General features: G+C 31.8%; 6 protein-coding genes across 6 annotated transcripts; 5 read left to right on the top strand and 1 right to left on the bottom strand.

Annotated features, from left to right (window-relative positions):
* Positions 1 to 997: 997 nt before the first annotated feature.
* BX663DRAFT_460251 (kinase-like domain-containing protein) lies at positions 998 to 2,894 on the top strand. The gene is made up of 8 exons (XM_051523935.1): positions 998 to 1,241; positions 1,329 to 1,410; positions 1,477 to 1,567; positions 1,636 to 1,796; positions 1,879 to 1,906; positions 2,015 to 2,195; positions 2,284 to 2,604; positions 2,685 to 2,894. The coding sequence occupies exons 1-8, from the start codon at positions 1,030 to 1,032 to the stop codon at positions 2,749 to 2,751; spliced, it is 1,143 nt and encodes a 380-aa protein (XP_051379522.1). The 5' UTR covers positions 998 to 1,029; the 3' UTR covers positions 2,752 to 2,894.
* Positions 2,895 to 4,578: 1,684 nt separating this feature from the next.
* BX663DRAFT_521227 (ubiquitin-conjugating enzyme/RWD-like protein) lies at positions 4,579 to 5,791 on the top strand. Its single transcript, XM_051529217.1, has 6 exons — positions 4,579 to 5,019; positions 5,096 to 5,146; positions 5,225 to 5,357; positions 5,414 to 5,561; positions 5,617 to 5,701; positions 5,770 to 5,791. The coding sequence occupies exons 1-6, from the start codon at positions 4,814 to 4,816 to the stop codon at positions 5,780 to 5,782; spliced, it is 636 nt and encodes a 211-aa protein (XP_051379521.1). The 5' UTR covers positions 4,579 to 4,813; the 3' UTR covers positions 5,783 to 5,791.
* Positions 5,792 to 6,451: 660 nt separating this feature from the next.
* On the top strand, positions 6,452 to 8,233 carry BX663DRAFT_545660 (fructose-bisphosphate aldolase, class II). Its single transcript, XM_051530936.1, has 3 exons — positions 6,452 to 6,611; positions 6,679 to 6,727; positions 7,152 to 8,233. The coding sequence occupies exons 1-3, from the start codon at positions 6,542 to 6,544 to the stop codon at positions 8,107 to 8,109; spliced, it is 1,077 nt and encodes a 358-aa protein (XP_051379520.1). The 5' UTR covers positions 6,452 to 6,541; the 3' UTR covers positions 8,110 to 8,233.
* Positions 8,234 to 8,781: 548 nt separating this feature from the next.
* BX663DRAFT_478497 (uncharacterized protein) lies at positions 8,782 to 11,915 on the top strand (the record flags this gene model as incomplete). Its single annotated transcript, XM_051524302.1, has 9 exons — positions 8,782 to 8,925; positions 8,988 to 9,158; positions 9,241 to 9,347; positions 9,435 to 10,281; positions 10,351 to 10,430; positions 10,507 to 10,588; positions 10,649 to 10,697; positions 10,761 to 10,936; positions 11,022 to 11,915. Exons 1-9 carry the CDS (start codon positions 8,800 to 8,802, stop codon positions 11,913 to 11,915), a joined length of 2,532 nt encoding a protein of 843 aa, XP_051379519.1. The 5' UTR covers positions 8,782 to 8,799.
* Positions 11,916 to 11,929: 14 nt separating this feature from the next.
* BX663DRAFT_521220 (uncharacterized protein) lies at positions 11,930 to 20,075 on the bottom strand. Its single transcript, XM_051529216.1, has 13 exons — positions 19,932 to 20,075; positions 19,795 to 19,846; positions 19,664 to 19,736; positions 19,402 to 19,592; positions 19,244 to 19,304; positions 18,495 to 19,174; positions 18,076 to 18,405; positions 15,963 to 18,007; positions 15,777 to 15,900; positions 15,572 to 15,665; positions 15,139 to 15,502; positions 12,749 to 15,059; positions 11,930 to 12,690 (listed from the first exon to the last, which is right to left on the bottom strand). Exons 1-13 carry the CDS (start codon positions 19,964 to 19,966, stop codon positions 12,061 to 12,063), a joined length of 6,990 nt encoding a protein of 2,329 aa, XP_051379518.1. The 5' UTR covers positions 19,967 to 20,075; the 3' UTR covers positions 11,930 to 12,060.
* An 806-nt stretch (positions 20,076 to 20,881) lies between these two features.
* BX663DRAFT_521215 (zinc-finger domain-containing protein) lies at positions 20,882 to 21,662 on the top strand. Its single transcript, XM_051529215.1, has 4 exons — positions 20,882 to 21,221; positions 21,290 to 21,371; positions 21,430 to 21,501; positions 21,574 to 21,662. Exons 1-4 carry the CDS (start codon positions 21,003 to 21,005, stop codon positions 21,612 to 21,614), a joined length of 414 nt encoding a protein of 137 aa, XP_051379517.1. The 5' UTR covers positions 20,882 to 21,002; the 3' UTR covers positions 21,615 to 21,662.
* Positions 21,663 to 21,977: the final 315 nt, after the last annotated feature.

Raw genomic sequence — 21,977 nt, 5'->3', positions numbered from 1 at the left:
GTAAATAATCTAATTAAAGTAACCCTTTTTTTTTATTAAATAATATATTACTTCAAATTCAGTGAACGTTAGTTTTTCTTTTGGACGAATCAAAATTTAAATCCAGACGATCTGATTACCTTTTTTTGTATAAAATCAGTTTTAGGCAAGTTAAAAAAAAAATGGATTCTGAGCATCCTAGAGAGAATATGGCTATACATACATACATACATAATAAAAGGATTTTTGAGGGTAATCTGTTACTTGCAATAATGAATCAATCTCGCATATTGAAGATTATCTTACAACTGTATCTAATAATTTTGTAGATATAGATATGCTATTTATGTCAAGAGATGGCTCTCATTAAAGCTATTATCGGTCTTGACAGTATTCTTAACTTTCAACGTTGCAGAATAGTATGGCAGCACGATGTAAATGTTTGTAAAAATATATATATATATCTTCAAAATCCACTAACTTATCATTAGTGGACGCAGTCGTCCTTCAATTTTCATGAGAAAACAATAATACTATCACCATTCACTTTACATGTATATATAAGTGTGTATGATTTCTCTCTTCAAGAAAATTCTGAATTTAAAGTAGAAATACTGTAGTAAACTTCCTTTCTTCTTAACCTGCTACCTCTGAAGAAACCAAAGTCCCCGCAATTAACTTCTCCTTGGTTAGTTTGTTGACCAACGATTTGTATCATTCTACATAAAATGGATTATCTGCTTTATCAAGCACTTCTTGTTAATCCTAGTATCAAGCTGATTGTATTGGTTATCCTCGTAATAGACTAGTATTATATTTATACTGTTTCTGATTTCTTCTTTTCTTCTGCCCTTTTTTTTTTGGAACTAATTAGGGCAAATACAGCATAATAAAATTACTACGTGCTCATTGGACTTTTTTTTTTTTTTTTTTTCATTGTTGTTGCTAAAATAAAAATTGTGACGATGACCATCATCTATACGCACACCCTACAAATTTTCTAATTCTTTTTTCTTTCTTTTTTTTTTTCATTTATTTTACTGTTACTATATGAAGCGATCACACGAAGAAATTAAAGAAGAACAACGTATCAAGTCTCAACAAAGTTACGAAAGTTCTCCTCAAAATGTTGCTTCACCTCATTGGAAAGCATCTTCAGTTTCACCTGCTTATCGTCCTCCTAAACGAAGTCGTCATTTTAAAGGCTGTTCAAAGATTACTGATTATGAATTTCTTGATAAGCTTGGTGAAGGCACTTTTGGGTATTTATGATTGAATTGAATAAAATGAAGAGTGTTTCTTTTCTTTTTTTTTGATGATGATGATGAATAGCTAACAATGGTTAATAGTGAAGTACATAAAGCAAGAGATAAACATACAAATCAATTAGTAGCACTCAAGAGAATTTTGATGCACAATGAAAAAGAAGGAGTAAGTTGATTCCATTTGTAAGGAAACCTTCCATAAAGATGATTATTAATCAATGATCTTGTTTAGATTCCTATTACAGCTATACGAGAAATCAAGATATTAAAACAATTATCACATAAAAATATCGTACCTTTAACAGATATTGCTGTTGAAAGAGGTAACTGTTAAAAGCAACCAAATAGGTCACCACTTTTTCTTGTGTTTTCCTAATTTATAAGTTCTTAGGTGATGCGAGTAGAAAAGAAAAGGGTAGTATTTATATGGTGTTCCCTTACATGGATCATGATTTAGCAGGCTTATTAGATAATCCTAAAGTTAGACTTACTCAACCACAAATTAAAACTTATTTAAAACAATTATTAGAAGGAACAGCTTATCTCCATCATGTAACATACATATTTAACTATTTTTCATATCCTTTTAGCCCTTGACTTATTCTCCCATTTTACCTACATATACAAATGTTAGAATAAGATTCTTCATAGAGATATGAAAGGTAAATGAAAAAGGAAAAAGAAGAGAGAGAGAGAGAATTGTTAGTTTAATTATGACTAATTGTATATTTATATCCATATCCATGTATATGTATATTTTTTGTGATTAGCTGCTAATTTATTAATTAATAATGAAGGCGTATTACAAATTGCAGACTTTGGTTTAGCTCGTGGCATTGAAGATGAAAATAAAGAATATACTAACTGTGTAGTGACAAGATGGTATAGACCACCTGAATTATTTCTTGGTGAAAGAAAATACACAACGGCCATTGATATGTGGGGAGTAGGGTATGTATTCTCTTTCTTTCTCTCTCTCTTTTTTTTTTCTTTACTCTTTATTTTATATAGTGAGGAATTAAATATTTATATCGAGTAGTTGTGTATTTGGAGAATTACTTAAATCAAGACCCATCTTGCAAGGTCAAGATGATTTAGATCAATTAAAAAAAATATTTTATTTGTGTGGATCTCCTACACAAGACAATATGCCAAACTGGGATAAACTACCTGATGCAAACAAAGTGAAATTTGAAACCACACCAAGGCATGTAAGGGATGAATATGGTCATTATGATGCTCTTGCTGGTGATTTGATGGACAAATTGCTCGTCTTAGATCCTGCGAGACGTTTAACGGCATTAGAAGCTTTAGATCATGAATATTTTTATTCTGCACCTTTACCTGCTGAACCATCAGAGTAAAAATACACCAAGTTTATTGATAAAGAAAGGAACCTCTCTAAAATTAACCTTTTTTTGTTATTTGTTTACTTTATAGGCTACCTAAATATGAAGCATCACATGAATTTGATAGAAGAAAGGTGAAGCAATCCCGACATAAATAAATATACACCATATACATCTTCTATATATGTATATGTATATGTATATATCACCATCATCATCGTTATAACATTTATGTAATAATAATAATAGTAGTAGTAGTAATAAACTGGTATATATATATATATATGTATGTGTGTGTGTGTATATGTATGTATGTATCTATCTAGGGTGTTTCTATTTTAAAGACCCATAAAGGATTTCCTTGATCCAAGACATGAGCAGGAGCATGGAAAATCAACATATAACCCCTTTTATAAGTCCATTTTTTTTTTGAAATATTCCTGCGTAGGTAATAAAGAAATTTTTGATAGAGGATGTAAAAGGTAAGTTAGCCCTTATGGATAAGTTGTCTGCTCGTAGGTCGATTGAGACTAAAGATAAAAAAAAAAAAAGGGCAACAGCCATTCCTAGATTGAGTGAAATAGAGTGGTTGAAGAGGCAGAGTAAAGTCATTGGAGAGAGAGAGAGAGAGGTGTCACTCAATAAGGAATAGAGTCAAAGATATCTTTTTTTTTTAAACACGTTCTATCCAATTAGCCTCATTTTTAAATAACTTTCTTTGCATGACAGTAGGTATGTAACCAGCTCCATCAGGGCTGATATTTAAAAAGAAAGTTACCCACCTCTTGAAATAACCCGAAAACGAGTTCTTGAATTTGAAAGAAAGAGTAGATGCGTATTGATTTGGCTGTGTTTGATGGTTAAGTCTGTTTTATATATATATATATATATATAACACATATGATCAACAAAGTAAAATAAAATAAAATAAAATGAAATGAAATGGGGTCTAAACGATGATGTTCTCTACTCTTCTTGCTAATCTGAGTAAGCTAACTGTTGTAGTTATTTATGTACCATCTTTGATAGACAAGGATAATAGATGTCATGAATGGACCATGGTTAGGAGCCCCTAATAAATAGAGAGCCCCTCTCCTCCCAAAAAAAAAAAATGGCTTGTCGACGGGTAAAGGTATAATTTGACCTCGACATATTATATTATCGTGATCGGGTGTGAATGATAAACTAAACTGAATAGCCCCCCCCTCCTTTCTCTCCTAAAGTAAGATGATGATTTATCGAGATTTCTGGGCATTGAAAGTAGTTGCCTATACCGTCAATATCTGAACCTAGTCCTGATGCTCCTTTATTATTTACAAACTGATGGATATGAATATGAATAAAATTGTCTATTGATAATACTAAATGAATTACTGTGAATATAAGTGATAGTATGATACTAATAAAAATCATACAAAAGAAAGAAATTAAAGGGGAGAAAGTAGTAGTAGTAGTAGTATATAATATATCATATTACTATATGCATCTCATAAAGTCACAAGAAATAAACTTCATATTTTATATCAATCTATCTTTTTTTTAATTAATATATATAATAAACCCTAAACTAGTATTTATATTTAATTAAAGCATAAAGATAAAGAAAGGATCTCTCTGCAAAAGAAAACAAAAATGCACTGTTAAGAATATATTAAACTTTATATATTATTCTAGTTCTTTTATTTTTATTTTTCCAGACCGATCTTGTTAATGCACAAGTAACAAATTATGTTATTTAAGAATAGATTATCTCACTACGGCTTAGTTTCGTTTACCTCCTTCTCCTTAAGAAAGGAATACCATTTTATTAATACATGTCGTATATAGATAAAGAGAAATTGTATAAAAGGCTTCAAGGTTTATTTTTTAACTTGAAGTTTCGCCCTTCAAACAATAGATTCAATTGAATTCTGTGTACATATTGATGCATATTTCAGTATATGTAAAATAACGTGTTGTTGGAATTATGTACATATATTTTTTTTTTTTATTATTTTTTCAACACGAAACTTTATCCAATCAGTACGCGTTGTTTATACATCCCGAAGACAAATGAAAAAATTTGCTGTACTGTTTACGCACACAACAAATTTTTTTTTTTTTTTTTCTTATTTCAACATTAGATTAAATCTCTTCATTTCATCATCTTGTGAATCTTTAAATCCATTCCCTTCTATTTTTATAAATAAACTATACAAGTAAATACCAAGGAATCATAAAATGGCTTCAACTCGTTCAACTCGCAGCCAAACAATTGAGAAATCTGCTTTAACTACTGAACGTGGTGAGGGTAGCAGCAGCAGCAGCAGCAGTGCTTCCAATACTCCCTCTCCTGCTTCCACTACTACTACTACTACTACAACAACAACAAAAAAGGTTGTTAAAAAAAAGAGTTCTAATAAAATGATGAGTAGCAGTGCAAAGAGGTAAATAAAAGAGAATATATAATAGATTTATAACTAAATTGATTCAAAAAAATAAATAAATAATTTTATATCTTAGAATCTCAAAAGAATTAGCAGAAATTTCACTTGATCCACCTTCCAATTGCAGGTAGAATCAATCTATTTTTTTTTTTATATATGATTTATAAATTACTGATTTTTTATTATTATTATTATTATTTTTTAGTGCTGGTCCAAAAGGAGATAATTTATATGAATGGGTATCTACTATTGCTGGTCCAAGTGATTCACCTTATGCAGGTGGTATCTTTTTCTTGGATGTCCATTTCCCACAAGATTATCCTTTTAAGCCACCCAAGGTAAATGAGTATATATTATTATTTTACGGTTATTCTAATCATTCATATTATTCTAGGTTGTATTTAGAACTCGTATTTATCATTGTAATATCAATAGTCAAGGTGCCATTTGTCTCGATATTCTTAAAGATAATTGGTCACCTGCCTTGACTATTTCCAAAGTATTATTATCGATCTGTTCCTTATTAACTGATGCTAATCCACGTAAGATAAAATAGATAAAGATTAAAATAGAAATACTAAATAATTAAAATTATAGATGACCCATTGGTTGGATCTATTGCTCATGAATATTTAACAAATAGAGAAGAACATGACAGTATAGCACGAGAATGGACAAAGAGGTAAAAAAAAAAAATAAATAACATGAGCAAATGTATAAATAAGCTAAGAATCTAAATGATGATTATAGATATGCATGTTAAGAAGAAAGTAAAAGAAAAAAAAAAGAAAAAGAAAGAAAAAAAAAGAAAATAAATAAATAAATAATATAAAAAAATAAGCAAAATAAAATAAATAATTACAAAAAAAAAAAATGTAATGATTTCTTTTCTTCTTCTCCAGGGAGAAAGAAATAATTCTATTTAATGTTTAGTGGCTGATTAACTTGACTGATAACGGCAACAACAGCAGTTAGTTGCAATAACAAAAATGGCGGAATTAGAATCTTTTTTCTTTTTTTTTGTTAATCAAAATAGCCCATCTTTTTATCTTTCACAATCAATCGATCAGTCATAATAGTAAAGTGTAGTTAAAAAAAAAAGGAAAAAAAAAAGAGCTTGAGAGAAAGAGAAAAAAAGAGATAAAGAAATTTTCTTTCTTTTTCATATATTTTTCTCTTTTTCTATTTCTTTAAATTGTTTCAATTATTGTTGCTATTATCTACCGAATTTTTTTTTTATATATGTATTAGTGATTATAAAACAACGTGTGTATTATGAAACTGAGTTAATATAGATAACACAGGGGATTCAGATTTTTTTTTTTTTATCATACGAGTTGATCTATAACGGATCACTTGTCAAAAAAAAAAAAAAAGTAAAACCATTTTTAACTAGATTTGGAATAGATGCTAAAATAAATAAATAAAAAAAAAAAAAAGTTATATAAACATGAATTTTAATCTTTATTCTTCTTCTTCTTTTTCTTGTATTAAAACATTTTAATTTAAATAAAAAGTAAAAATGGGTCTTTTGGATATTGTTCCTGCTGGTGTCATTACTGGTGACAACGTTAAGAAGCTCTTCGACTACGGTAAGTCATTTAACATCTATTTCATTTCATTATTTGTGTATTTATTTTACTTATTCAATTAAAATAGCTCACAAGCACAACTTCGCTATCCCTGCTATTAACTGTACTTCTACCAGGTAAATTATCTTTTGAATCAGTTTCTTTTTTTTTCGTGTTTTTTTTTCTATGTAATACACACATATTATATATTCGCATTGTAATTCTCCCCTTTTTGGCTAAAAGGGTAATCTGGGTTAAAGTTTTTTATTTTTTATGTAAAAAAAAAAAAAAAAATTTTTTATCCTGTGTCAAGTAAATTCGGACTTTTCTTATTACATTGCCGTGTGTCATTATTAGAACACAGTGCTTAGGGAAAATAATAGGATAAAAAAAATTTTTTTTTTATACATAAAAAATAATAATAATAATGCAGTTCATGTGAATATGTATACATATTATGTGCATATGTATTTTGCATAATAATGACACGATAATCACATTATTTTTTTTTTTTTGTAAAAAAGTAAACATTTTAACTTACTCATTTTTTTTAATATTTAGCACTGTCAATGCTGCTCTTGAAGCTGCCAGAAAGAACAGATCCCCCATTATCATTCAATTCTCTAACGGTGGTTCTGCTTTCGTTGCTGGTAAGGCCATTGATAACAAGAACCAAGAAGCTTCTATCCTTGGTGCTGTTGCTGGTGCTCAATATGTTCGTTCCGTTGCCAAGGCTTACGGTATCCCCGTCCTTGTCCACTCTGACCACTGTGCCAAGAAGCTCCTTCCTTGGTTCGATGGTATGCTCGCCGCTGATGAAGAATACTTCAAGGCTCACGGTGAACCTCTTTTCTCTTCTCACATGTTGGATCTCTCTGAAGAACCCGTTGAGGAAAACATTGAAATCTGTCTCAAGTACCTCAAGCGTATGGCTCCCATGAAGTGTCTCCTTGAAATGGAAATCGGTATCACTGGTGGTGAAGAAGATGGTGTTGATAACACTGGTGTTGATAACTCTGCTCTTTACACTCAACCCGAAGATATCTGGGAAATCTACCGTCGTTTCTCTGAAGTCTCTGACATGTTCTCCATCGCTGCCGCCTTCGGTAACGTCCACGGTGTCTATGCTCCTGGTAACGTCAAGCTCCACCCTGAATTGCTCGGTAAGCACCAAGCTTATGTTAAGGAACAATTGAAGTGTGAAAACGATAAGCCCGTCTACTTCGTCTTCCACGGTGGTTCTGGTTCCACTCTTGAAGAAATCAAGACTGCCCTTAGCAACGGTGTTGTCAAGATGAACATCGATACTGATACTCAATGGGCTTACTGGAAGGGTCTCCGTGACTTCTACGAAAAGAACAAGGACTACCTTCAAGGTCAAGTTGGTAACCCCGAAGGTGCCAACAAGCCTAACAAGAAGTACTACGATCCTCGTGTCTTCATTCGTGCTGCTGAAACTTCCATGGTTGACCGTATCGTTGAAGCCTTGGACTACTTGAACAACAAGAACGTTTTGTAAATAATTTTCTTTTTATCATTCTCTTTCATTTTTTTTCTTAGAAAAATAAGCATATTTTATTTTCTCATTAATTTAAGCATTTAAAAAGATATAAATAATAAAAAAATTTATATGTTTTTGTGGTAAAAATTAATTTTAATATGCTGTGTGTAGTATTTTTTTTTTTTTTTTTTTTTTTTCTATTGTTTTCCAAGTAAGGTTTAGAAAAGAAAAAACACATTAATTCAGGCACATTATTTTTATTTATCTCGTAGTTATGACTTTGAATCATTTTAATAATTATATCATCAGTCTTATATTTTTTTTTTATCTAGAAAATGAAGGTATCTTAACAAGAGTAATTTCCATATATGGTGTTCTCCTTTATATACCTATTTTGATTATGTTCAAATTGGATATAAATGTTTTATGGACACTGTTAGAAACTGTAAGCATCTATTTGATAAGAAAGCATTTCACTTGATATATTCTCTTATTTTCTTAATTTGTCTAAATCATTTTGGATTTTTTCTATTAATTCTGTTTCGGTTTACTTTTCTTTCTTTTTACTACTTTCAAGTGATGAAATGAAAAAAAAATACGGAAAATCAAAAACAAAAAAAAAAAAAACTTGATAAAGCAAATTTATTATTCTACTCCTTTTTTTTTTATTTATTTATTTATTTATTCTTCTCTCTATTATATACCAAAATGACTCCGAATACCCCACTTTCTAAAAGGCTTTCGCTTCCCGACTTACAAAAACTAAAAGAAGAATGGGATAGACGAGAAGCAATTCAGACAACATCAAATCAAATACCTCCTGGAAAGCTTCAAGTAAATACATGAATAACACATACAATGTAGATTTATAATTAAAATGATGTTTTTTTATTTAGATTGACTTGTTAAATGTTCGAAGTGATGTTCCTGTAAAAAGACCTTTCATAAGACTTCGTATGGGATCTCAACATTATTTTTCTTCAAAGTCAAAAGATCCTAATGGAAATTGGAATGAAGGCTTTTTATTTACTATTTCATACCATAATCAACTATTTGATACGATTGAAGTAAAGTTATACATATATATATATATTGCATGTGTTTTAATATATATTAACGTCTTTCTTTCCCTCTCTATAATGTATATAGCTTGATTTGTATGATAAGGGTAAAACATGGAGATCAAAAACTAAACATATTGGTAAAGCCAAGTTAAAAATTGCTAAACTAAAGAATAGAGATGATGTCTTTATCACGTAAATATCTAATATTGATTCTATTTATGATACCAATACTAATACTAATATGTATATGTACATATATACACACTTACTCACTTACAGCTTTATACCAATGTATGAATATCACGTTAAAAGATATTTACCCGCTCATATTCAATTACCACATACATTCTTAAAATCACATATACCCAACATGTCAAGATATTATCATCATAAAATAAGAAAGGATCATACACCAATCACACCAAATGAAGAAGATGATATACCACCTCCTTATCAATTACATCCAAGTCATAGTCAACATTCAATGACACCTTATATTGGCTCCATTCAAGTTAGAATCCGTTATTCATTTCAATATCCTCAAGAAGATAGTAATCACTCTGATACTTTATCGGCCTTTCATTTTAATCCTATTCTTTCTTCTACTACCTCTTCTTCTTCCTTCCTGACAACATCCACTTCGAGAAAGAGTAGTAGTTGTCGTACAACATCACATGCTGTTTCATCCAATAGTAGCGATATAAGTTGCAGTACAGCAGATGAATGTGAAGGTTATCATGATGCAGTAGAACCTCATTTAATCTTGGTTGATCATCTCACCACCGCAAGTCCTACTACACCTAAGCCTACAAAAACAAATGTAATCCCAGAGGAAACAGTTGAAAATCTCTTTCAGCAGCGTATTGACCTTGATCAACATCATATTTCCTTTCCACGAACAGATGTTGAGACAAAGAAGAAGAAGAAAGGAGGAGATATGGAATCCGATACTGCCAGTATTAAAAGTCATAACTTTGGTGATAAAAACTTTGCCTTCCGTTGGATGAATGAGACATTTGATGAAGTAGCTATTTCGCATCCGAGTTTAGATCGTATGATTGGTATGGTGGTCAGTCAGCAAACAAGAATCTTATTAAGAGCTGTAGTGAAGATATTTAATGCATTTGTAGGATCTGAACTAGAGATTTATAGAGCATTCTTTCATGTTAATAGATATTTATATATATATATATAGGGTCAAGGGTTTAAAATTACAATTTTACAATTAATCTCTTCTTTATCACTTTTGCAACAATTTTATGCTGATATTCCAAGGTAAAATCGAATCAATTTTTATCATCATCATAACCTACTTACCCACCTTTTTTTCTTTTATAATATTTATACAAAGAGCGCCACCTGCTGAAAAGGTGACAGATTTAAAATTCTTGGACGAGGCCTATTATTTTTTAGGACATGCTATTATTGCATATGTAAGATATCATGTTTGCCTTTTTTTTTTTTTTTTTTTTTTTTTACTCACTTATAAATAGGGTTGGCGTGGTATATCTTATTTAGGTGATTATGCGAAATATTTAAAAGGTACAAGAAAAAAAAAAGAAAAAAACTCCTCTATAATAAATAATAACTTACATAGTTTGTTAGATGTCATGAAGACAAAGTCAAATAAAGAAGCCATTGTTAGATACTTGAAAATTCCTCAAAAAGATTTGCTAGGTTATGAATATGGATTACGAAAGGGTGCTGTATTTCAACCTAGTTATTTTATTTCTTATGATCAAGCACATGAAGCAGTTGTATTGGGTATTCGAGGCACTTGGGTAAAATAATGAATGGAAAGGATACTAAAAAGCATTGGGATCTCATTTTTGTTTTTCTTTCCTATTATTATCATCTCCAATTTAGAGTTTATATGACTGTATAACAGATTTAGTATGTGAATATCGACCTTGGAAAGGTGGTCTTGTTCATGCCGGTATGCTTGCCTCTGCACAATGGCTATTTACTACGATTATTCCTCAAATTTATCTTTACGTAAGCGAACAAACAGAAAGAAATAAACGTCGTATCTCTTCCTTTATCATCACAGGTCATTCATTAGGTGCAGGTACAGCAGCGATTTTAACCATGATGGTGGTCGAGCACCTGGATCAACTTCGTGAGCTCTCCCAGAACCCTCACTTTCGAGTTCACTGTTACAGTTATGCACCTGTGGCCAGTGTCTCACATGATCTCTCTGAGAGATACAGTGATTACATTGATAGCTTTGTCTGTCATGATGATCTCGTCGCTCGTCTCTCGTATGGAACCGCTTCCTGTGCCAAAGAGCTCATCATGGACTCTCTTATTGCTGTCGATGGTCTTGGTGGTACGACCAAGGTCACGACGAACGCAAAGACCCGTAAAGAATGTTTCAACATCATTCAGACACGACGTAAAGAAATTTATCATGGTAAAGAGCCACGATATCCATTATTATATGTCCCCGGTACCGTCTACCAATTTCGAAGAGCCTCTAATCAAAAGCGACCTATAGAGAAACAACAACAACAACAGCAAAGACGATTTCCAATACCTCCCTTTTCAAGTCAATCAGAACCTGTCTTATCAACGACACAACATAAAGAAGATCCCTCCTTTAGTTTGCATCGTTCTTCTCCTATGATTTCAGAAGAGGTCTTGATCTCAAAGACTTGCTTAGAAGATCATATGGTCGTCACGTATCTAACAGCCTTTCAAACTGTACGTCAAGATTGTATGCGTCAAAGACAAAAGGCTGAAAGTGTTATTTCCATTTGAATTAAAGTAAAAAAAAAAAAAAAATAAAAGTGTATATTAATTAAAAGTAGTTTGTTTGTTATTAAAAACTATTTATTTTTTTTTATTATTTATATATTTTTTGTATTTATTTCATCTTTCTTTATTTACACATTTATGTTGTTGTTTATACTACATCTTTTGCCATATCTATCTCAATCGTACGAAGCCCTCTCGCTTTACATAACCTATTAAATTCTTCTTGTAATTCTTGTCCCATCTTCGTGACAACATCATCTGGTAAATTAAACAAATAACAATTGATAAAGACTTGTTTCGCGTCCTTTAAGATCTCATCTGTATCTTGGTATTTGCCACTCTCTAATCGTTTTCGAATTGTACCAAAATCCATAGGGTGTTTAATGATGTCATAGTAAGTTGGAATCTGTAACAGTTCAACGTCTACAGGCGCCCCAAATGCATAGTAATGTGGATGATCACGTAACTTATCCAAGACGGATTTGTATTTCTTAAGCTCTGCAAGTTGAGTCGGGGATGCCTTAAGCTGTTCTTCCTTACGTCGTAGATTAGGTATTTCTTTATTCAGAATACCTTCTAAAATTTTTGCATTTTGTGAGAGAAGATGATCAAAGCCATTGAATGTATAGCAGTTGGTGAAAATCAGTCGCATATCACTCTCAAATTCCTTAACTGTCTTGTATTCTCCTTCTTTCGCTTTTGTAAGCATCGTACCAAGATCCATTGGATGTTTAATGATCATAGGATAATGTGGGATATTTAAAGCAATTGGATCCACCTAATAAAGAAGCGAATTAGACATTATTATTATTATTATTATTACCCAAGCAACTTACAGGTTCCAAGAAACCAAAAGATTCCTTACGATTCATCATTCTATGAATCAGTGACTCCATCTTGGCTTGTAAAGTAGGATGTAATTTAGCAGGTGGGCTATTGTCAAGTGACTTGGTTACTGAAGGTGATTTAGAACTAGACGGCGATTTGGCTACCAAAGATGATTTGGTCATTGATGATGACTTTGTCACTGATGGTGATTTGGTCACTGATGGTGATTTGATCATTGATGGTGATTTGGTGGTTACTGATGGCGATTTGATTACTGATGGCGATTTGGTCACTGATGGCGATTTGGTCACTGATGGCGATTTGGTCACTGAAGGTGTTTTAGTTACGGAGGGTACAGAATCTATTTCCATAGGCTCTACTGTTGTATCTATAGTAATTGCTGGCTTTTGACTAGTATGTGATGACTTCACTTTCTTTGCAGGTGGTAAAGTGGCTTCCTCTTCACCGTGGGTTGTTTTCGCAGGTGATGATGAATGAGGTCGTTTCACGACATTAGCGTTACTGATCCGAGCTCTCATCTCTCTTCCAATATTATGATAATATTTCTCTAACTTTTTACCTTGCTCATGTCCAAAAGTACCAGGAGCATTATAAGTAAAGCAATTTTTGAAGACAAGTCGAATATCTTGATCAAGATTCTTCAAAGAGGTATATTTACCACTTTCTAATCGTTCCCAAATGGTACGTAGATCCATTGGTTGCTTAACAACAAGAGCATAATCTGGAAGTGACTCTAAATCAACAGGCTCATTAAAGATAGCAGCAGCATCATGTAAGGTTAGTTTATTAACAACCTTCTGTGCAATTCGTTTCTCTTCTCCCTTGAGTGCATCTGGATTAGCGAATTCTGTAGACCAGATCTGGTTAAAGAATGTTTCGAGTGCTTGACATTGTTTAACAACCCATGAGTTATGATCATTAAAGCCATAACAGTTCCAAAAGATTTGTCGTACATCGCGTTCAAATTCCCAGATCGTTTCATATTTTCCTTGATCCAAATTCTTTCGGATCGTAGACAGGTCCATAGGACGCTTGATGACTTCATAATATTGAGGAATATTCAAGACAACTGCATCAACAGGTTCATAAAAGGGTTGAGACGCTTGATGTGCCCACAGCTTCTTGAAAATTCGATCACATCGTTTGCGATTGTCATCACTCATCGCGGGATTAATGAGAGCTGCAGTTGATTTTAATTTCACCTTTTCTGCATTTGATGGTTTAGTAGCTGTGGATGAAGATGTAGGTGTGACCGTACTTGAGCCCACAGTAAGTTGAATAGATGTCTTTGAAGAGTCAGAAGCACTTGTGGTATTCATATTAGCAGCCTTGACATCATTAACAGCTTTAGAGGACTTTGAAGATGCACTTGTCTTTTCCTGAGGTGCCTTAATTTTTATGGTAGTTGGCACAGTAGGTGTTGTAGGAATAACAGTAGTAGTAGCTTCTTGTTTCTCTTTTGCTTTCGAAAATGATTCTCGTCGAGCATCCGTAGTTGTATTAGTACTGAAATAATATTTCCATTCTTTAGTGTAAGCCTCTTCAAGTTGCTTTGCTTCATTATAGACATATGTATTAGGAAGATTGAAGGTATAACAATTATTAAGCATTAAGCGTACGTCAGAATCCATTGCTTGAGCATTTATATAATGATTATTCTTTAACCGACTTTTAATTGTACCTAAATCCATAGGCGTTTTGATGATTTTTGTATAATGAGGAATTCCCTGTCTTATAGGATCAACAGGACGTAAGAATTCAAATGCATGTGGATTTGTCATTGTCTTTTGAAGTAAAGCCTCCATCTTTTCCTTTTCACTCATACGGGATATATTCTTATTGGCTCCTGCTGATACTGTTGTCGTTAAAGAAGTAGTGCCTGTAATTGTTGTAGTGTCCTCAGATGGAATAGATCCTTTCTTTTCCTCTTTAGAGGGTTTTTCTAAAGGTTTAGATGATACAACAGTAGTAATAGATTTAGTTTTAACAGGTTTAGGCGGTTTAATAACAACAGTCGTTGGTGTTGTAATAGGAGGAGGGCTATGATGGGCATTATTTACAGGGTTTTCAACAATGGTCATATTTTGAGTCTCGTCGTCTTCTTTACCACGCATATTAGCCAGTTCCTTTTCAAAAACTGCTTCTAAAGCCATGCCTTCGTTGTAAACATACGATCCTGGTCCATTATATGTAAAACAATTATTTAACATTAAACGTATATCATCTTCAAACTGATTAAACGAACTATATTCCTTATTTTCCAACCTTCTTTTAATTAAACCTAAATCCATTGGTTTTCTACACATATTAAGATAAAAATTGATAAATAAATGAGTTTTTTTTTTCCCCTAACATTATTACATAATTTAAAACTTACTTAATTATTTCATAATATCCTGGTGCACCATCCAAAACTTCATCTACAGGTTGAGTAAATAATAAGGCAGAAGGGCTCTTGTTTAATTTATTAAAAACACGTCTGCATTTCTTGAGTTCTTCAGCAGTAACATTATCGACTACTTTTTTATATTTCGGTTTAGGTGGTGGAGAAGGAGGTCTTTGTACGACTTTTTCTTCAACTGGCTTTGTTATTACTTGTTCATTATCCATTATATGATTTGCTGAATCAATAGAAATAGGTGAAGAAATAGCTTCTACAGAAGGTTCAGTGGCTGGTATATCTTGTGAAAGATTTTCAGTTTTAATATAAATATTGTTTGTTTTCTTATGAGTCTTGGATTCTATAAATTGTAGGTTTAATTTTTTTTTTTTTGAGAATAAAAAATAGATGTATGCACTATGCCACTTACTTTCTTCTGGTTTCTGTTTGGGTTTGCTAAAACGAATAATAGTATGCGAGGTTGGTGTTGATGGTTCTGATGTATCTTCGGGTATTTCTTGTGTCTTTTTTTTTTTTTTTTTTTTTTTTTTTTTAGAAAAAAAATAAAATAAAACAAAATAAAAATAGTTGTTAGAGGATGTTGTTTCTGATAAACTACTCAAAACAAAAATTACCGATGGCAACGTGGGAACACGAATAGTAACTTTAAGACCAACATCAATAGGTTTGAACATGTATTCACAAAATTGCAGCAAGTATTTTCGTATTGAATGATCAAGCTTAGCATTTTCAGAAGAACTAAATAATAATAATAATTAAATATAACACAGAAAGATAATAAAATAAAATAAAAAGTTTACTTCAATAACTTCCAAAGGCTTTGTTGAAGTTCAGTATCATTTTCAAATCGTTTTCTCAAACTTTCAATATTCATTTGGAATTCTTGTTGAATCGTTTTCTGTGGAGGTGAAGTGCTACGTTCATCGTCAATCACGACTCGTCCCTCTTCTTCAGCAAATTCCTCGACAAATCGATTGGATTCTGCATTATTTTCGTTTGATATACTACTAGTTTCTTTAAGGGCCAAACCTAGCCATGCCAGCATGGCACGAGCAACATAATGCGATACATAAACACATAAATCGTCCTTGATAACACTCAAGAAATAACGATTAAGTGTATGATCTGAAAGTCCACATAATATAAAAAGACTATCAAAGGCAGCAAGACGTACTTCAAGATAGTTGCCATATCGTGTGTATTGTAAGAACATTGGTATATTGACCGGCATTAATTCCTTAAGCATAAGCTTTGTCATCGTTTGAAGACAAGTGACGGTGATAATATTATGATAGCTAGGAATCACGTAATCCAAAGTACGGAATCGCTCAATTTCGGCTTTAGCTGCTGCATTTACTTGCTCACCTTCTAGATCATCTTCTTGTTCTAAGGATGCTATATCGTCAGTTGTTAGCGAGGGTATTATAGCATCACCTAATGAAGATATCAAGGTAGCCACATAATAGCAATCAGAAAACTCATTTCCAACATTGTCATTATATTTTAGTAGGTCCAATAAGAATTGTCTAATACGTACAGGTGTTAAACCACGCTCATCACGGATTTGTGAAAATGCAACAACAGATGCTTTTTGTATAAAGTAATCTGGCAAGTTGGAGAAATTATTTGGCTTAGGAATTGAAACTGTCATAGGTAATTCGTTCTCTTCATTATTTGAATTCGTTACAGGGAAGCAATAACGCTTATTAAACATCTTATTCAATTGATGTAGACCAACCCAATTCAAACTTGGTGTAGCACAAGCTGCTAATCCATAAGCAGCCTCCATACGAATTTTATAAAAGCATTTATTATCAAGCACTGCACGCAACAAGCTTGTTGATGTGGCATAGGAAGGCATATGTTTCAAAGCCTCAATAGCCTCATGCTGAGCTACAACATCACGATCTTTGGTCAATTGAGCAGCCCACATATAATCAGGTTGCTTAAAATCACAAATACAAAGCCATTCAAATTCAGCATCTAATCGAATCCAGTCAAACATTGCACTTGCAGCACCGCTTGTATCCTCTTCGTCTTGACCCCATTCTACGATCCTCCAGGCTTGTTTTTGAGCCGGATCTTCAAATACAGGCATACCAAGACCTAAACTAGGAATAATACCCAGTACCGTTGTGCTCTCTGTTCCTTCTTCGTTTTCTTGTTCTTCTTCAGCTACTGCTGCTGCTGCTGCTGCTTGTTTTGCTAAGAATCTCTTTGTGTTTCGACGAATACGTTTGTATTTCGTATTAAACTGCACCTCAAACTTGTTTGTTGTGGATTGAATGTCAAGAATATGCTCATATGGTGTACCATCTGCTTCATGAATTCGAACAGTTAAATTTCCAGTGAAAACAGGTGACATTAATTCCTGATAATTCGCTATGATTGCACCACCGTTATCCGAGTTTCCCAATGTATCTTGTTGATTAGATAAGAGTGAAGCATTTGTATTTTCTTGGCGCATAAAAATTTCAACAACCATTTTCTTACGATTGAAATGGAATGAAAATGAAAATCGAGGACATCCACTACGATAAATCCATTGTTCTGCAAATATACGCGTATCGAATCCACTCACCTTTCTACAAAGTCGAAGAAAATAATGAGTGCTAATAGCATTTTGTGATAATTCACCACTCATAGCTGAAACAAGAATTTTGGGTAACACTCGAGAGAGGCCTAATGTCCCGCCTCCTTTACACATTCTTTTATCAAGCATATAAATGACAATAGGTGCTTTTAAATCAATGAATTCTAAATCTTCTGGATCTACTGGATAAGGCAACGCTGGGTTATATATGGGAGGTCGATTGATATCTAATTTACAACATAATTCCATATCCTAATAATAATAAAGTTTTTTTTAGCAACCCTTTCTTATATTGTTTTTTTTTTCTTAATTGTCATTACCTTTTTTAATCTTAGACGATATTCATTATTACCCAAATGTCTTTTAATAAATAAAGAACCCATCAAATTAGCTAATCCTCGTACTAGCCAAGTATCAGGCCATGACTTTTGAACAATATAAATACCAAACCATTGCTTAGCAAGTGCTTGACTTAATTCACGTCTAGTAAGATAAATTTGATCTATTACATCTGCTGAATGCAATAATCTTGAGCTACAAATAGCTAAAGAAGCACTTGATGCAGTATCTGCCCAAGCATCTTCTACAAACACAAGCTTGTAATCCGAAAAGGGATATGACCCATACTCTTGTGTATAAAAATGCATAGCCTTTTTTTTTTTTAAAAAAAAAAAAAAAAAAAAAAAAAAAAAAAAAAAGACATTAATAATTATTTAATTTACTATTATAACCTACTTACATGCATTAGAAAACTACATGTAATACTCAACTCCTCTTCCAAACCTGGTAAAGCGAATGCATAAATATTAGACATCATATTAATTTCAGCCATTAAACTTTGTTGCTGATTTTCATCCAAATTAGTTGCTGTCATAACCTCTTCTTGAAGTTGAGAAGGAGATAATTTGATCATCTCAAACGGACCAATGGCAAATCCAATAAAGGGTGCTGGCGTAGGTACGGATAGGTTATAATGAACAATTTTCTTTGATGAATCTGTAGGATGAATTACTTGCTCAAGTACATCTCCACTACATACAACCATTATCCCATCTGTCTCATCAAATGCACCTTCTCCATCGTACTCAGACAAAGGTAATATACTGTTATCGTTTTTACGAGGCACAATAAACTCCATATCCCATGTACATCGTTCAGAAACTCTATCAATACAAGGTAACCAGGATCGTGTTGCACCTGGTAACGGCTGGTGTACTGTATAAACATGGTTAACACGATAAGGTGCTACTTCTTCATCTCTTTGAACGAAAATAACGCCATTCCGTGGATCTTCTAAAGTATATTCGATTTGAATAATGATCGGAGCATAAGTTGGTTGTTCAATAGACTCTTCGGTATTGTTATTATTTACTGGCGTTGTTGCTGCTGATTCTTCTTTACGCTGTGTAGAATATGAATCTAATATACAAATACATATAATGATAAATAAGTCCAGTACTGATACATTCATATTTTATAGTTATGTACCTGACTTTGATTGTAGAAAATCTGCCGTTTTGTTAATAGACTGAGCTTCTGCTTCAGATACCTGTTTTTTTAAAAAAAAAGAAAAAGAAAAGAAAAGAAAAAGAAAAAGAAAAAGAAAAGTTAAACAAAAAAATAAATAATAGGATTCGCTTACTTACTTCTTTTATACAATCAGCAGGTAATTTTATATTCAATTCGCCTTCATCAGCATTCCTTAATGCAGTTAAATATCGATTTTTATAAACTTGATGATGAGCTATTGTTGTATTTGAATCTAGTGCAAGATTATTTACTGCATCAATGTATTCAAATTCAACTGGTTTATCATTAACAAATGCCTTTTTAATTTCTAAAAATAAAATAAATAATAAAAGTTTGTTAAAAGTATTATAAATTAAACAAATGAAAATAAATGCTTACTGCATTGTTGACAGTTGATTCGAACACTTGTAAGTTTATTATTTAAAGGTTGAATCGTAAGTTCTGCTAAACCCTGTTTTATTATTTAAAATGTTAAATCAACATAATATAGCTAATTCTCAACTAATTACCTTTATAAAACATTTACTTGGATCTATCTCAAGCACAAATCGTTCATGACTTGTATAAAAAGAAAGTAAACATGTCAGTACTACGCGAAGCTAACAAAGTTTCATAATTGTTAATCATTGAAAATTGAAATACTTATAATGTAAACGCTTTTTTTAATGCGTCTCTCTGCATGACAATTTAATTTCGTTATATGTGTATTATAAAAAAAAAAGGGTTTTTATTCTTTTTTTTAGTATAAAAGAAGAAGAAATTATGATAAATATTTTTAAGAGTAATAAAAAATGAAGAATTAGTTCTATTTATTATGGAAGTATGAAATGTCTTTTTATTGTAGAACAAGTCACATAGATTAATCTTTTTTTTTTGTTTTTATTTTTTCTTATTCATACGTTTAGTCTCAGTTTTACATTACTATCCAAGTTGTAGAAAACTTTTATTAATTTACTCCTTGAATCAAGCTTTTCGTTTATTTCACATTTTATTTTTATATTAAGCACCATTATTGTGTATTTGAAGACATCTAACATAATTAGTTTAACGTCTTGTAGAAATAATTGTTAGGTTTTATTGATTATCTTTATTCTTTGTTTTCAACATCATTTTACACATATTTTTTTTTCCTTTATACAAATTAAAATAAAATAAAATTTAAACAAGATGTTGTATTAAGTGTAATAATTAATAGGTCCATAAGCCGCAATTCGTTGTTTGTGTTGAGATAGTAGGAATGTCCTCAATTGATTATATTCCATCTCCTTTGCTTCTATCAAGTTTTTTATTTCTTTGATTTTAGCACTCGTTGTTTGTGCTTTTTGGGGACTATAATATTCTCCTCTTTTTTTAAATTCAATGACTCTCGATCTATGGGAGTGCTCTAGACGACATAGATCACTTACACATTCAATGAGTTTGAATTTAATGTTTTTTAGCAAGCTGTCATGTTGATCTTTAGTAAGTAAATGTTCTTCTGTTTCCATTTCGTACTCTTCATCACTATCATCAAAGGAAAAAGGTTCAACTTGTATCAATTGAAATGTGTTTTCCATCTTGTCCTATTCTATTGTAAAAAAGAAACGCATAATTTTGTAACTGAAGTTTGCTGTAAACGTCACCTTTAAATTGAAATTCAGCTAACTTAAGTGGGTTGTTGTTCTCCAGGCTTGTTATTTATTTTCTCCACTTACATTTCCCCACACAAAATAAAATAATGCTTCGACATTCAATTCAACGCATTAGTATAGCTCGACACACTTGCTTAAAGACTTGTATTGCTTCATATACAACTTCTTTGAAACCCTCAGCTAAGACTATTGAAGCCGAACTTCAACAAGCACCGAATCGTACTAATACTTGGTCTGAAAATCAACGTCCAAAGGCAAAAGCTATGGCTGGGCCACGTTTCGAACAAATTGATATGAGTACTCAGGTAAAATAAGAATAAGAATAAGAATAAGAATAAGAATAATATATTTACATTTATAAATATGCGGATAGCCTAACCCTATGGCAGCCATTGAACTTATTGCTGAAGTGCCCATTCAATTTGTGAGCAAGAGAATTGTTCATTGCGATGGTGGTAAGAAAGAAATAGCATAGTTTCTATGATGAGATTACTGACTCTAATTATATCTTAGGCGGTGGGCCTGTAGGTCATCCTAGAGTCTATATCAATTTAGATAAGCCTGGTCCTCATTCTTGCGGCTATTGTAAGTTATAGTGAATTGCATATAGAGTATATTCTTTTAATATTGTTACCTTTTTATTTTATTTTATTTTAGGTGGAATTCGCTTCCAAAAGACAGAAGAACATCATCATTAGATACTATTTTATATTATTATAAAATATTACTACTTGTATTTATTTTTATTTTTATTTTTTGTCATTGAGAGTTTATATTGTATAAGGTTCATAATTATTGTAGATAGTATCTCTTTTATAGTAAGAGTGGATTATTGTTTTTGACTGATCTTCCTATCCCTTACTGTGTTCATATTTAGAAATAAGGCAATTTTGGATTAATTAAAACTATACTTAAGATGATTAAATGCTGTAAAATCAAGCAAAGTAAAAGCTAACTTATGACAAGAAGTGATTCTCTTTATACAAAATGACAATCATTATCGTTGGATATCTTATTTGTAAGTATATAAGTATATTTTATTTTAAAAAAAGAATACAGTG

This window comes from Cokeromyces recurvatus, assembly GCF_025118155.1.
Source record: "Cokeromyces recurvatus strain NRRL 2243 chromosome Unknown BX663scaffold_30, whole genome shotgun sequence".
NCBI lineage: Eukaryota > Fungi > Mucoromycota > Mucoromycetes > Mucorales > Mucoraceae > Cokeromyces > Cokeromyces recurvatus.
This window is presented reverse-complemented; position numbering and strand designations above follow the sequence as displayed.